We start from the raw sequence: 15903 nt of genomic DNA on the forward strand, positions 1-15903 counted from the left end.
ATTCAACTCCCGATAGTCGATGCGCATTCGCATCGAACCATCTTTCTTCCTCACGAATAAATCGGGTGCTCCCCATGGCGAAACACTCGGTCGAATAAAACCATTATCGAGCAACTCTTGGAGTTGCGTGATCAATTCTTTCATTTCGATCGGGGCCAACCGATAAGGGGCTTTAGCTACCGGCTTTGCACCCGGGCTAAGCTCTATTTTAAATTCCACTTCCCGCTCAGGCGGAAGCCCCGGTAAATCTTCCGGAAACACATCTGGATGTTCATTCACTACATCCACGTCTTCAAGCTTTGGAACACTTCGTAAGTAGATACGCCCTACCCCCGTTTCTTACATGTTTGACGGTTTCGACTATAGAACAAAGTTTTGACTCGACGACCCTATCCCCTTGAATACTTACCCATTTTCCTTCTGAAGTTACAACATGAATGACTTTCTTTTCGCATTGTATTTCAACATGATTTTGGGCTAGCCAATCCATTCCTACTACTACTTTAAACTCCCCCATACACATCGGAATAAGATCTATACTAAACTCCTCATCTTCCATTGAGATTTTACAGTTTCTACATACATCATGCAGTAAATAACTCTTACTATCGGCTACTTCCACTTCTAAGGGCATAGACATCTTTTCAAGCTTAAACGATGGATGACATAATAACTCATTTGAAATGAATGACCTACTAGCCCCGGAATCAAATAAAACATTAACAGGCATGGAATTTGCTAAAAACATACCTGAAACAACTTCCGGGTGAGTTTTTGCTTCTTCCGATGTTATCTGAAACATCCTTCCACGAGCCTTAGATGGCTCCTCTTTCTTTCCTTCTTTCCTTGATACTTGCTGGAGTTTTGGACATTCCGCCTTAACATGTCCCGTCTGATAACAATTGTAACACATCTTTGGATTATTGGGACACTTATAGTACGGGTGTCCCTCTTGCCCACATTTGTAGCATCCTTACTTTCCAAGTAAGCACTCACCCGAGTGGTGTTTCCCACATGTCTTGCAAGTCGGGATTCCACTACTTGTTTTCCCTTTTTTAGTTTGATCTTGAAATCTTGATTTCTTTGATCGGTTCGGGTTCGAAGACTTCTCCGCCACCCTTTTCTCTCCCCGTTCGACCTGCCTCTTTAGTTCAATATCCCTATCTCTTTCCCAGTTAATTAATTCATCTAGCGTCTCACACTTGGAGGGATTTATGAACTCACGATATTCAGCCTTTAACATATCATGATAACGTATAATCTTCTTCCTCTCAGTCCCCACTATCTCCCCACAAAACTTCATCTTGTCGAGGAACGTATTCGTTACCTCAACTATCGTCTCATCCTTTTGTCGAAAATGTAAGAAGTCTTCTTGGATCCGATCAATCGCTGATTGTGGGCAATGATATTTTAGAAATGGTTCCTTGAACTCCTGCCACGTTAACATTTGTACTTTATCATCCCTAATTCCTTAGAATACGCATCCCACCAATCCTTTGCTCGAAGTTGGAGAAGACCCGTAGCAAACATTACTTGATCTTCCACTTCACATCTACTTCTTACAAACACCGCCTCGGTACTTGAAATCCATCTTTGACAGGCTATTGGGTCAATTTCCCCTTTATATGGCAAGGGGTTACATGCCATAACTTCCTTGTACGTGCACCTCCGAGTGCTTTTCTTCGTTCGTAGTTCATTGATTATTTCTTTCAATTCTTCAAACTTGGACATCACTAAGTTATCCACTACCCCCAATACTTGCCCTTCAACCTCTTGAGCTAGTCGAGGAATACTAGCCTCAATTACTTTCTTAACTTCCTCCACAATTCTTGCGTTTATCATATCTTGTTGTGCCGCTTCGGTATCATTCACATTTACGTTGTCCGCCATCTACATAAAACATTCATTTCATTCATTAAATTTATTCTTTTTTATATACTTTTCTTCATCACATTTGATCTCATGCTAGCATATTACATTCAATTTACGTTACATACTCTATACGTTATTGTTATTGACGATCATGTCGTATCGTGTAGATCATAATCCTTGATCGTAACGATTTTCATTTTCATCATTCACATATACCTTTATTCATTATTTTTAACATGAAAATTACCTTAAGCGTTGCTTACGAGGCCTTAGAAATCAATTAAAACAAGTCTCGTATTCAAAACAATCAAATTAAGAAAACAATCGCCAGCAATTGAAGCCCTCGTGGCCTGCGACAGCTAGAAGGCTATACTTCGCGGACCACGACCGCTGTCGCGTGACGCGACGGTGATGCTAGTTACGTGTCGCGCAGCGCGACACCCTCTTTTTCACAGAATGTTCAGTTCTGTCTTGCTGCAATTGCCTAGCTCTAACTTTTTCTAGAATGCTAACTTTAAAACCTCATATCTATAGTTCTACTAGTCCGTTTTACTCGATTCTTTTTCCTACGGGTCCGTAATTTAAACACGGTCCAGTTTAACATCATCATTTACCTTAAAACTCGGTTTATGAACAAGTAACCTATAAATTTCTTTTCATTTCTTAGTACAAACATAATCAACTTTACTATTTACTTACTTGCTTAGCGCTTCGGAACGAACACACCTTCATACGAGCTTTTGGTTTAAGTTCAATCATTTTTTTACTCTAATACTTGAATCCCTCAAAGCTCGGCTCTGATACCAACTTGGAACGCCCACTTTTTCACAATCGACAAATAACATAAACTTCATACAAACTTTTTGAAAAAAATTGACATGACCCATTCGTAAAGTAAACGATTTCCTGCTTTTTAACAAAATCATTCAAAATAGATTCTACGACACTTTTCAAAAGATGCTAAAATTAGAACCATACACATTTCACCAAAACATTCTATCCAAACTATCCAAAATAAAGTTTAAACTTTAAACCACTACGATCATCCTAGATACTACTTTAACATTTGCTACACAAAAATGATTTTGACCCATTCCAAAAGATGACTTGAACCGGAAGCGCATAAGTGGGCAATATAGTGTGTGTTCGGTTCGAGTGCGCCGCAATCATTGCACGTGATTTACCTATCATACACAACATCAAACATTCGTTAGTTCATAATGTCAAACAAAAATCCTTAACATTTATTATATACTCTTATTCGACCCATTTTCAATTTACTCATTTATTGACATTTCTTGTGTAAAGCATTCTTCCCATTTGACATAAATTCCGTTAACTTTCTTTCATTCCAACATTTCAATAACATTTATACATACATCCATTCGGCCCATTAATAATGAGTCCATACTCAAACAACATCGCTATTCATCATACATGTCTAAATTATCCCGTTTACAACGAAAACTTTATCATACATACTTGACATAACTTTATCATTTTTGACCCGTTTACAACAAGTCATTACTAAACCATTCCACATTCTACTTTCCGGATGATTTTAGTACCACTTGCGTGGTTAATATACATCCGATACAATTTTGCTTCTTAACTGTTTTTCTAACATTCAACATATCAAAACTTTATCATAACAAACAAACAACACAACGCTAAGTTTTATTTACTAACTATCATCCATAAAACTAGACAAAAGAGGATTAAGTTCATATGAACTTACCGCGATCTTGCGTTTCTTGCACTTTAGAATGACTTGCTCCTCCTTCCTTCTTTGTTCCTATACATCATAACTTCATATACTTAGCTTTCAAAATTTCATTATTCTCATATTTCTTGTCATATAATATGATGTTTATGAATCATATGCATTCCCAATATGATCATATTTCATCAATTTAGCAAATTTTCACATAAAATCACAATTACATTAATTTAGACATTTCATCGAACACATAGCGTGCGTGCCTTCTAGTAAGCATGATGTACAAGTAACTATAACATATTCATCCTAAATACATCAAATAGATCAACCAATTTCCTTCAAAATCAACAATCATAACTATGCTACATATGATTCATATCAAGTTATTCATCTTAACACTTCTATAATATGAATTTAACATCAACATTACACAATTCTTCCATAAATTTTACTAATTCTTCACTACCTTACATAATCTCAAGTGGGTTTTACCCTAACTACTAGTATAATCGAAATAACACATAATATAACTCCTATTTGTTCATATCATTCAACATCTAGGTTCAATTTCATACAAACATCATAAATTATACATAACCCACTTCATGAAATCTCATAAGAACATCAAATTTAAACTTACTAGATGTCAAGAACACTTAGATAATCAAAGTTCCATGCTCATGCATTCGATTAATCCTTGATTTCCCTTTCAATTTTGTAGAATTTGAAGAACTGCGGTTTTTTGGCTCTGTCTCTCCCTCAGTTCGACTGTACGAAACCAGGAGGAGCACTGGTTTCTTTTCTTTTTTTTTTAATCAAATCTCATTACATAATTTCATTATTAGTCCCTTGTCTTTTTGAGTGGTTTCAAATTTGTCTTTTCCCATACTAACTTGATTACTTCCATTAACATAAAGGGTTTTTATTTCATTTTCTTTCATTTTCCCTTTTTTGATAGAACTTCAATATGATAAAAATCTATGTTTATCATTCCTTACCATTAAAGCATCACAGTTAAATTATTATTCTAAGTCAATCGAAATTTTGGGGTGTTACAATGTGTTATACCTGCGAGACGTAGATGCATTCGGGACAAGCAAGAGAGAATACATCAATGATTAATCCAAGATTGCACCTGAAACCAAGTACTTTGCATAACAACAAACCTTGAACACAAGTTTTCTTTTTGAGCTTGATGGATGTCCATTATCTCAATGTTTCTCCTTACATTACTGATCTAGAGTTGGAGAACTGTTGTGTTTTTGCTTACTGATTGTTGAAATCGAAGAAAAGATTAAAAAAGATGAAATGAGGCGTGTTATGTTGGAAACTGAGGTTGAAAATTGTAGGGTAAATTACTTTTTGAGTCCCTGTGTTTTATGAGTTTTAACCGCTTGAATCCAAAAGCAAAAAATTTAACGACCTGAGTCCCTATAGCCATTTTTCTTAACCATTTGAGTCCAAATTTCTAACACTGTTAGAAATTTTTGGTTAAATATTGTTAAATGACCAAAATACCCTTATAGTTAAAAATAAAAAAATAAATTCCCTTGTATAAAAAAAATAAAAATCAACAACAGACCTTAAAACAAAACAACTACCACCATATGCATTTTAGATCAGGTAGACAAACTCAGTCTCTTTCTCTCTCAATAAACCACCACCATAACCATCATACATTAACGCCACCGTACAACACCTCCTCGCCTGCAACCATACACCACCATCACATCAGAGCACCGTCAGACAACCATCAAAGCCCCACCTCCAACTGCCTAAAATCATATCATTTCAATTTACCGGAAAACAACAACCACCTACGATCATCTCCACCACCAGCCATAGGCGGTTCTCTCTGATTCCGACGATTACGAAGAACACTCACAATCTGAATCAGAAGAAGATAGCAAGTACGAAGACGCACCAGAAGATCACAAAACAGTTCCGATTAAAGTCGTAGATGATCTCGATTTGAAGCTCAAAGCACTCAAGCTGAAATATTCCTCAACACAAAACAGTTCCGGTCAAAGCCGTAGCCCTAATTTGATGATGATGAGAGTAGTGGTGGATTTTGGTTTTTTGAAAGTAGGATCTAAAATTAGGGCTAGGGTTTCAACAGATATGTAATTGAAAATGTTTGGGGATCAGCGACGTATGGACTTTGTTGACTCTAGAGTATGGGCTATGAGGTTTTTTTAGTGATGAGGAGTACAGAGAGTTGCAGGTGGTGCAGTGGTGGTTGACGGTGGAGAAACTGGTAATAGTGGTGGAGGTGCGGTTTGCAAGCGGTCACAGTGATGTTTGACGATGGGGAAGGTGGTGATAGTGGTGGAGGTGTGGTGGTGCGGTGGTGGTAGCCTGGTAGGGGTCTAGAGAGAGAAAGGAGAGAGACTGAACTCTGGCAAATGTGTATAATAATATATATAATTCATTTTTATTAACTTCATTAAAATCTTTATGCATTAGACACTTGTTCCTTATACCCTTGTGCATATAGGAGTTGTACTTTGTGTATAAATGACCAAATTACCCTCATAGTTAACAAATTTGATGGATGGTGTTAGAAATTTGGACTCATATGGTTAAAGAAAATGCTTATGGGGACTCAGGTCGTTAAACTTTTTGCTTTTGGACTCAACTAGTTAAAACCCATAAAACACTGGGACTCAAAAAGTAATTTACCCAAAATTGTAAGACCCTCAGTTTATTTGTTGAAATTTCATATACGTTTTGCATATAATGGTGTATATACAGTATATGCATACGTTTGAAAATACGAGTTTCATAAAACATCTTGAAATTAATACATTTCAACATAGTATATATAGTTGTTTAAAACGCATAACGACGAAATGTAATATCTTTGCCCGTGTTCGGTTCTTCATTGAGCTTGATCGTCATCCGACACTTTACGGTATACCTACATTTCATAAAACATGAAATGCGTTAGTTGTACGGCATTTAGAACGTGTCTAAACAAGTCCGTAAGACAAAGCAAGCTAAACAAACACATTTTACCAGTTTTACAGCCTATCGCGGGCTGCGATAGGTTTTATCTTAGCTTTCGCGAGGCGCAACGCCAAATGGGTTCTCTCGTCGCAGGGCGCAACCCACTTTTCACAGATAGTTTAGTTTCTGCTGCTGCATATTCCCAGCACAAACATTTTTCACAAAGTTAATCATAACTCGCTCAAATTTTATCCGTTTTACCTCCCGTTTCTTCCTACGTGATCGTAATTTGATTCTCTATCATATAGAGTTAAAATCTGGCCCCCAGATTAAGAATTTTTATAACTTTTAATCCCTTGACTTTATATTCATTTATAAAACTTTTGACCCGTTAAGGAAATTTTAGCATTTAAGCTTAAATCTCGCTCCTTCTTTCTTACCTCCTATTTCCATACTAAAACTCCTTTTATTTTTCCACCACAACAATATTTGTAGTGGATTTCTTATGGTAAAATCATATCTTCCAAATTTTACCCTTCGGTTTAGGAAGTTACGAAAAAGACTCATTACGAGGTATTAGACCAAAATGGCTAACACCTTTCACTTTCACACTTATCCAAAGGTTTTACTTGATCATAAAAGTTATTTTCAAACTACCCTTAAGGGTCGTTTGCCCAGTTTATCACTCAAGTGCGTTTTGGTCAACTTTAGCCCTTCTTTTACGATGAAGGATTTTGAATAACATGTTTGACTAAAATCACACATTTTAGCTATAATCTTATTTACACATACCTGGCTCGGGTCAAAGTATTGACCCGTTTTAATACCTTGCCTTATTAAATTGCTAATTAATAGCAACGCAAATTGCCATATGCATTTCACCCCTATGAGAATAAGAATCGACAAGCACTTGTTAGTCGTTATTGTCAAATGGTGTTAACATCACCATTTGAACCGTTTGGCCTAAATGACCAAACGTTTTGTATTGATAACAGAATGGTATTTATTTACCATTTCTCTCATTTGACCCATTACGGATTTTCACCATATGATCATAACTCTTAAATCTTTTTCTTACGCATTTAACCCATCATGGCTTACGCCATGGGATGTCATTTACACTTCAACTTTTATTCATCTACACGATACTCAAGTTGCCGTTTTACCTTTATTATTCATTTTGGCTTACCCTATAAGGTAACCGTTCAAAACTGATTTCATTACATGGCCAAATTACCGTTTTGCCCCTTTTTACCATTAAGTATGGTTTTCATCATTTTCACTTGTTCCGACCCATATCATTTCGCGTCAGAACATCATATCTCAGATATTACCTTATCGTATTCATAACCTGTAAAATAAATAGGTATTCTACAAAAGGGTGTAAGCTTTACTTACCTTGTATCCAAATTATGTTTTTCCTTCATACTTTATTCGTTTGACCCGCTTCTTTCCCAAGCTTCCACCTAGCTTGTCAAGCGTCAAACTATCATTTATAATTCGTAAGATGTTTAGATTAATCATCCTCTAACACGATTATCCCACCTTACGCATTTTTCTATCAAAATTATCATTTAATCCTATTATAGGCCATTTTGACTCCAAAATTCAACTTCCCTTTTAACATATGAAATACACAATTGAGTTCAATAACTCATTTAGGCGTTTCATCCATCACCTAGTAGGCGTTATTTTTAGGCCGTCGTTTTAACTAAATTTCTAACCAAGTTCATCTCATTTCAATCACTTTAACATATTCAAGCGATTATTAATATAAAGTAAACTTAGCTTTCGATTATCAAAGCTAATTATTCATTCATTAAGCAAGAACTAAAGGTTTTCATCTATGTGTAAAACCCGTTTCGTCATATCACTAGACATTCATCCGAACACCTAATATAATCAAGTTCTACATATCAACTAGTAGATAATATGATTTCAAACATCTATTGACATGAACATAATCACCAATTTAATCATAACATACAAAACCCATTTCATGTAATGTATGAACATGTACTCAAACTTATAAATTGTTCAAGTATTTGTCTTTTACTCTCATATATGATGATTCTAAGCACATGTATAACATCACCTTCATTATATAATCAAAACTCACTTCACAATCTACTTGTTAATCACTTACAAGTGATCTTATCTCAATAATCTCATAATTTCCTTATATCTAACAAAATTAAGCATACATCCATACCTAATTTCATCTTTGGATCAGCATCCAACAATTTATTTGCAAGTAACCTACTTGTCTCTAATTCCAACTTTCACCAATCTAGGTTTTAATACATACCTTATGATCCCCTTGTCTAGGTGATCATTTATACGTGGTCATGCCTCAATTTGGGTCTTGAATTGATCTTCAATTTGTGGGTTTGAGCTTGAACAAGGGTTTCACCCTTGTTCTTGTAGGATCGTTTGGCGACCCGAATGAGTCGATCAGAGGCGTTTTCGTCAATTACAGGTGCGGAAAACAAGTAATCAACGTAGGAATAGCTTGCAATTCACTTTTAAACTCTTTCTATATTGATTTGACGGTAAATACAACCAGTTCTCGATCCGGCAGCACTTCGGTACGAGATTCAACAACTGTTACAAATGAGATCGCTCATCAGGTATTTATACTAATCTGGAACCGCTTATTGGACAGGCCCAATAAGCGGTCCACACATGACATTGGAGCGGTCCAACATGTTGTCACTCGAGCGGCCCAACCATGTTCGTTCGAGCAACCCATAAACCTAATGGACCATATAAGCGATCCAATAACCCTAATTCTATACATTTTCACATTTTCTCGTATATTGTGCCCAGATCTAACATCTAAGACTTATGACTCGATACAAGACGTAATCAGCAGATGTAGTGTACCAACAGACTCCCCCTCAGATGTTGATGGAGTCGACTATCGAGTAACATCAATGCTGTATCTTCACATCTTCAGTCTTGATCAGTCTTTAGGCTCCTCTCTCTCTAGCTTCAGACTCCCCCTCTCGATTTGCTGGCATTCCTTTGATCTTCAGCAACATCTTCAGGATCGACGCCTGGCTATCCTGCATAAACTCTACCTCAAAGTAAATTTCTTTCACATATATTTCAAACATATATCACTGCCCCAATTCAGTCTCTCCTTCAAAACAAATTTTGATGAACCACTTAAAAGGTTAGATAATGAAAACAGTTAAATTCACACAAACACTCCCCCTCAAGTATTGCTCATCATGTTTAGCACTCGGAATTTTGAAAATCAGCTATCCAACATCAATTGTCGGAAATCTTTTTGAATTTTCGAAATTTATGCTAAAACACACCAAAAATCTTTTTGGATTTTTTTTTTGAAAGAAAATAAAATGCAGAAAATGAAATATTTACAAACAATATTTTTGTGAGCTCGTGCAAGAGGATCATATCAGTTATGAGACATATCACTAACACCGTTAAGCTTTAAACATTCTTAGTTATAAACAATTTACCTAGATTGTCAGTATGTTTGTCCACTTAAATTTTCACACAGATTTCAATTGATTCGAGATACGATATTAGTGTTTTAGAGACTTAAACTTAATTGTGTGTCACTCCACTTGAATATACTCCTGTATCCAGATCCCAAATATTCAGTCTTACAGGTGAGTATACCACAGATGATATCTGTAAAGGGGTTATGTGCGAGGGCCGTGAGAGCTCAGGTCGATACTTCCGTATACGCAGAGAGATTACGGCTTCGACTTTTGGTGGGTCCCCTTTAGAGGATCTTTTTTACAACAGCAATGACTATCAATTTTATTGTTTAATCAGATTGCTGAGGGCGGCGCTTTTTCAAGCATTTGCAGAAAGTATTATCCGGGGACTAGGTCAGTACTTCCATACAACAGAAGTCCCGGGATAATACCCCAGATATCACTGAGCATAAAGACCTAGTATCTCAGAATATGGGACCTTTCAAACAAGATTTCGGGGGTTACCCATATATCCAAGAATAGTTACCCATGAATCAAGCAAGTTTGATTTGGATATATATCTCGTTTCAATATACTAAATGTGCGAAAATCTACTGACACATCCGCAGTAAGATTGTTTATCACATTTTGACTTTCCAATTCTTTAGCATGTTGTGATAGTCCACTGATGTACTGTCATTTCCTCTTTTATGCAACAAAAACTCATTTTTCAGTTTTATCATGTTTTTGTCTTTTTCAAATTTTCTGATGTTTTTGGATTTTCTAAAAAATCTTACTAAAAATTCTTACTCCCCCTAAAATTCAAATACATCTAATGAAAATTGAAAACAAACTGTACAAAAATTGACAACTGATATCGAATCTCCTCAATTCGCCATTCACTAGGCATAAACAATCAGAACTCCCCCTATCAACAAACTATTTTCCCATTTAGATTTCAAAACACTTAAGTTTGTTTTAATCAAAATGGTTTTTCCGGAAAATAAGTTTGATTGATTTTACCAATTGTAGATTACCATTTGTAGGTTTAACAACAAGTGTTCGGGGATGTGGTTCATCATCTTGTTTTATCAACCACTGTTCTTTTCCCTCCAGAAATTTGTCTTTTCTTCTTCATCAGTTGATGTACCTGAAACAAAGGACATTTTGGATTTAAAATCACGAACATATTTTTCATTTTTCTGTTTTTCTGTAGGAGTAAAACCAAGACCTTTCTTTTTGAAATTACCGCTATGGTTTGATCTCTTTTGGAAACCAGAACCAGAACTGTAATTCTTTTTCTTGTTTAATCTCTGTTGTACTCTTGAGGTATATTTTTTAGGTTTTTCATTAAGACATAAGTCGTTAATTTCAGAAATATTAATTTCTGTGAGTTTGAAAACCTCGTTTATCAATTCAGTTTTGACACCTCTTAATGGAAATTCCTCATCAGAATATAATTTGTCCGAATTATTCAAAGTATAAGCAACTTTAAACAATCCATCATCCAAATTAGATTTTGATAACAGGAATTTTCTATCATAAACTAATTTTCCCTGTTTTTCTGTTTGCACCGGAGTTTTTGACTTAGATTTTGACTCTGACGCGGACTCCAACTTTGACTCGTCACTGTCATCACTATCTAACACATGATCCACGACTTTCTTCATCAATTGAGACTGTTGATCAGTGTCAGATGATGTAAACACAACATCAATATTTTTAGGAAGATTGACCGACGACTCTGACTCCCACTGTAAATTTGTAGCTTTTTGACTCTTTCATCGTTAGGATGTCTAGGCAAATATCCGTTTTCCAGTGGAGGTGGACATCTGTTATAACTGACACCTTGCTTCTTACCAGATGACGTCTTTTCAGTATCCTTTTTCTTGTCACTCTTCCTCTTGTCAGCAATCTTTTCTTCAATACTAACTTCAGCTGCTTTTTCTTCAGTTACCTCATCTTCTTCCCAGACCTTCATGCTCTCAACAGTAGGATAAATCCTGTCAATCACATAGGAAGTACATGAGTAACTTTTTAATAAACGATTAACTCTCTCCGTTTCAATTCTTTGCAGCTCAAGCTTTTGTTCTAAAGCAGCACACTTTTCAGTGTAGTTGTTTACAACTTTCTGCTTCGTCATAAACGCTCCCTGAAGAGTCTTCATTGCTACAGCTTGTTCTTCACTCGTTTGATGGTACTGATTCATTGTCTTGTTTAGCACATCATATGACTCCTTCAGACTGTTTAAGTTGTAAATCAACGTGCTGTTCTGCTTTTTCACAATCTCACAGTTTTCACACTTCACCGGAACCTCTTTCGCATCAACACCTTCATCAACCTTGAACTTAGGCACTTCTGTCATCTTTTGCCTTCTCACCACCGGCACTTCTTCATCATCACTACTCACCGGCGTTTTAATCTTCTTCTTTTTCTTCTCCTTTTTGACTTTTTCATCTTCGCTATCACTCTCAGCAAGCAACTTCAAATCTTCTCTGTATTTTCTCGCCCAATACTCTGTATCATCATCGCTATCATCTACAATCTTTGCTGTAAATGCAGTGTAAGCTGTGGTTTGATCAGGAATGTAATCATCCCAAGTAAAATTTGCCCAGCTAAAACCTTCTGCTAACTTTTCATCTTCTTGATCAATCAAACAAGCTTTTCCATTTTCTGGAATGTAATTATCCCAGTTAAATGATTGCTTTTGATTTGGATTAACCACACAAGCTCTCTTTCCGGTGTCTTCAATTACATCTCTTCCATGTGCAGTTTGAGCTTGATGTTTTTGTTGTTGAGATGATTGACCAACTTGGTGATAGATGGCTTTGCGATAGTAATCGTTGTTGTTGTTGAATGGATTTTGAGCTCCACTTGCTTCTCGGTTTGTGCACTCCCTCTTGAAGTGTCCTTTTTCCCTGCACCGAAAACAAGTGACTTTAGATTTGTCAAAACCTAAAGTAGAAACATTCGCATCACGAAGATCATCTCTCCCCATGATTTGTTTAAACTTCTCAGCTCTCCGTAAAACAATAGCCAGACACCACTTTATGTCCATCAGTTCCATCTCTTCAGCATCTATCTGGTCGTAGTCTTCTTTGGTTAACATTGGATTGCCGATACGACCTGCAACAAAACAAGTGTAAGATTCCAAAACCATTCCTAATAAAGACATTTGGTTTTTGGCAATTTCCTCAGAATAATCTTGATCATTCTCAAGATTCAATACAATGTTACACTGTAATTTTCTCCCATTCTTAGTTGCAGAGATGTTTGGATCAAATGATGGAAATGAAGTAAAACTGGTTTTGCTGCTTGATCCAGATGATGGACTTTCGGATACACTTTTTGCACTCATACCGGTAACAATCTTTGGAGATAAATTTGATGATTTCTCATTTACCCCAGTTTTATAATATAATCCGATATCTTGTTCACCATCGAAGTCTTTCATTCTAATCACTTTCCGTTGCTCCATTTCTTGAGCTTCAATCTTTTCGATGAACTTACTGAGCGTCAGATTGCTAAAACCTTTCTTGTTTCTAAGCATCATCAAGTATGTGCCCCAATTCTCATATGGCAACGCATCAGCAAGTTTGTCAATCAACTCTTCATTACTCTTTTCAATACTTAACCTTTTCATATTCGCAAGCAGATTACAATAACGTTCAATAATTTCTCTCGTGCTCTCATTCTTCAATCCACGGAATAAATCGAACTCTTTCTTCAGAAGAGACTTTTTACTCTTGACCATCTCTGTGACACCTCGGATTTTCCCGGATAACCTTTCGATGTAACTTATGTGTATATGTTATTAAATGAAAAGTTGCGTGTTATCTTGATGATACTAATTGATCTTTGTGCTAAGTATGTTGTATGGTAAATATATATGAGATATATATATGTGTGTGTTACTAGTGAGCCGAGACCACAAAACCCGACTCGAGCCCACGGTCTCGAGTGAACAACAACTGATGGGCCGGTTTGGGCCTTGTGACCGAGAAACCCAAATCGCAACCCCTAGCCCACTCGAAACTCTATATAACCGGCCAACCTTTGCATTTTACCATTTTTTTTGCAAACACTCTCATACTCTCACTCTCTCTTCCTCTCTCCCTCTCTAAAACCCTAAAAACCCTAACCAAGATCACCCTCTCATCTCCTTCTTCTTCGGATCAACCGGTACCAAGATCACTCCCGGATTCTAGCTCAAGATCATCATTTGGAGTTTGGTTCATTGATTCCTCGGATCAACCGGTTAGCTTTAATATTTCTACAAGTTGTTTTGCTTTGCTTGGTACTAAATGATGCTTGTAGCCTCTTGTTATGTTATCCGGTTGATGCATTTAGGACCTAAAGATCATAATCATGTATGTGTTGTTTGCTATGATTATCCGATTAGATATTGGAGTTTGATTAAATCGTTGCTAGTTGGAAGGATATGTTTCGGTTTATGTTGTTGGTTTGTATGTTCATGAATAATGTGTCATCCGTTTTGTTATGATTGATTGGTGAAATAGTTGTTGTCCGATTGATGTTAAATGTGCATAGGATGAACATTCATAATTGTGGTTGTTAAATGCATGTTTCGGGTCGAGTTTTAGGATTTTCATGATAAATGTTGTTTTGATAACTTGTTTGTGTGCATTGATGTTGTCCGAGAAATATAAGGGTTTGGTTAGAGGGTTTTATGCATAGTTTTTGGGTTTGTATGATGATGAGTGTTGTTTGAATGTTGTTTGAATAATGATGAACAGTTTGAAGATGGTTTGTATATTCAAAAATATGTGTGTTTGATCCATTTTAGACAAGGGTTAGACAAGAAAACATGTTTTAGTGGCATAGTACAATCTGATTTCATGAAATTGCAATTCTATTGGCCAGTACCGTTTGCAGGTTCTAGAAACTGATTCATGTGCACGTAATCACGGTTGCGAGTCGCAACCTTTGGTTGCTACTCGAGACCACATCAAGTCTTGTCGAGATCTCCCGGTTGCGAGTCGCAATCAACGCGTATCGAATCCGGTTGCGAGTCGTAACCACTGCTGCTAAGTCGGAACCGCCGGTTGCGAGTCGGAACCTCTGGTTGCGAGTCGTAACCAAAACGTGATGAATCGAGACCTCGGTTGCGAGTCGTAACCTCGGTTGCGAGTCGCAACCACCCTTGTCTCGACTGGACTACTTTGTTGTTATTGTGCTTTTGACTGTTGGGCTTTCTGTTGACTGGGCTGCATGTTTGTTACTGCTGATTATATGTTTAGGGCTGACCCAATAACCCAACTGTTTGTGTATTCGCATGTTATACGTGTTTGCTATATGTATTGCCATACGTGTTCGCTATGTGTTTACTTGTACCCGACTTGACCCATATTTGGTAACCATGTTAGGACGTGGTGACCAACATACTTGACCGGGTAAAAACATCTACCGAGCAACCCAAGGTGAGTTCACAACTTAAAAGCATGCGTCCCGGTGGTTTGGGACACGAGACGAAAACAACCCTATCCCCTTGTAAAGGGGATACCACTTACATTCCTTCCCTAGTTATTGGGAACAAACTTACTTTTCCTTCCCTTGTCATTGGGAAACCTTTTAGTTAATTACTGTTTATACGGAATGCAACCAAACGGCACTAAACGCAACTCTATCACTCAAGTCCCTACTACATAATACCGATTAGTCGCCGGGGCCAGGCGAACGGGTTATTAGTTGATAGCGCTATTTAGGTCTTACCAGCCTCACACCGTGCCATGGTATGGGATCGGTCGTGAACTAATGTACTCAGGCATCCGTCAATAATGATAGAACATTGACATCGGGGCATCCTGCGGAAACGCAAACGGTTACCTAGTGTTCGGTATTGGAAAACAGTTTAGTCGCTAACTTTTGGGGTAGCTCCCCATGGCATGT

The 15903-nt window shown here is 36.9% G+C and overlaps 1 protein-coding gene across 1 annotated transcript; it reads right to left on the minus strand.

The window, feature by feature from the left end:
* Positions 1 to 292: 292 nt before the first annotated feature.
* On the minus strand, positions 293 to 913 carry LOC110866686. Its single transcript, XM_022115829.1, has one exon. It carries the CDS (start codon positions 911 to 913, stop codon positions 293 to 295), a length of 621 nt encoding a protein of 206 aa, XP_021971521.1.
* Between the last annotated feature and the right edge of the window lie 14990 nt (positions 914 to 15903).

This window comes from Helianthus annuus, chromosome 7 (genome assembly GCF_002127325.2).
Source record: "Helianthus annuus cultivar XRQ/B chromosome 7, HanXRQr2.0-SUNRISE, whole genome shotgun sequence".
In the NCBI taxonomy this organism is placed as follows: domain Eukaryota; kingdom Viridiplantae; phylum Streptophyta; class Magnoliopsida; order Asterales; family Asteraceae; genus Helianthus; species Helianthus annuus.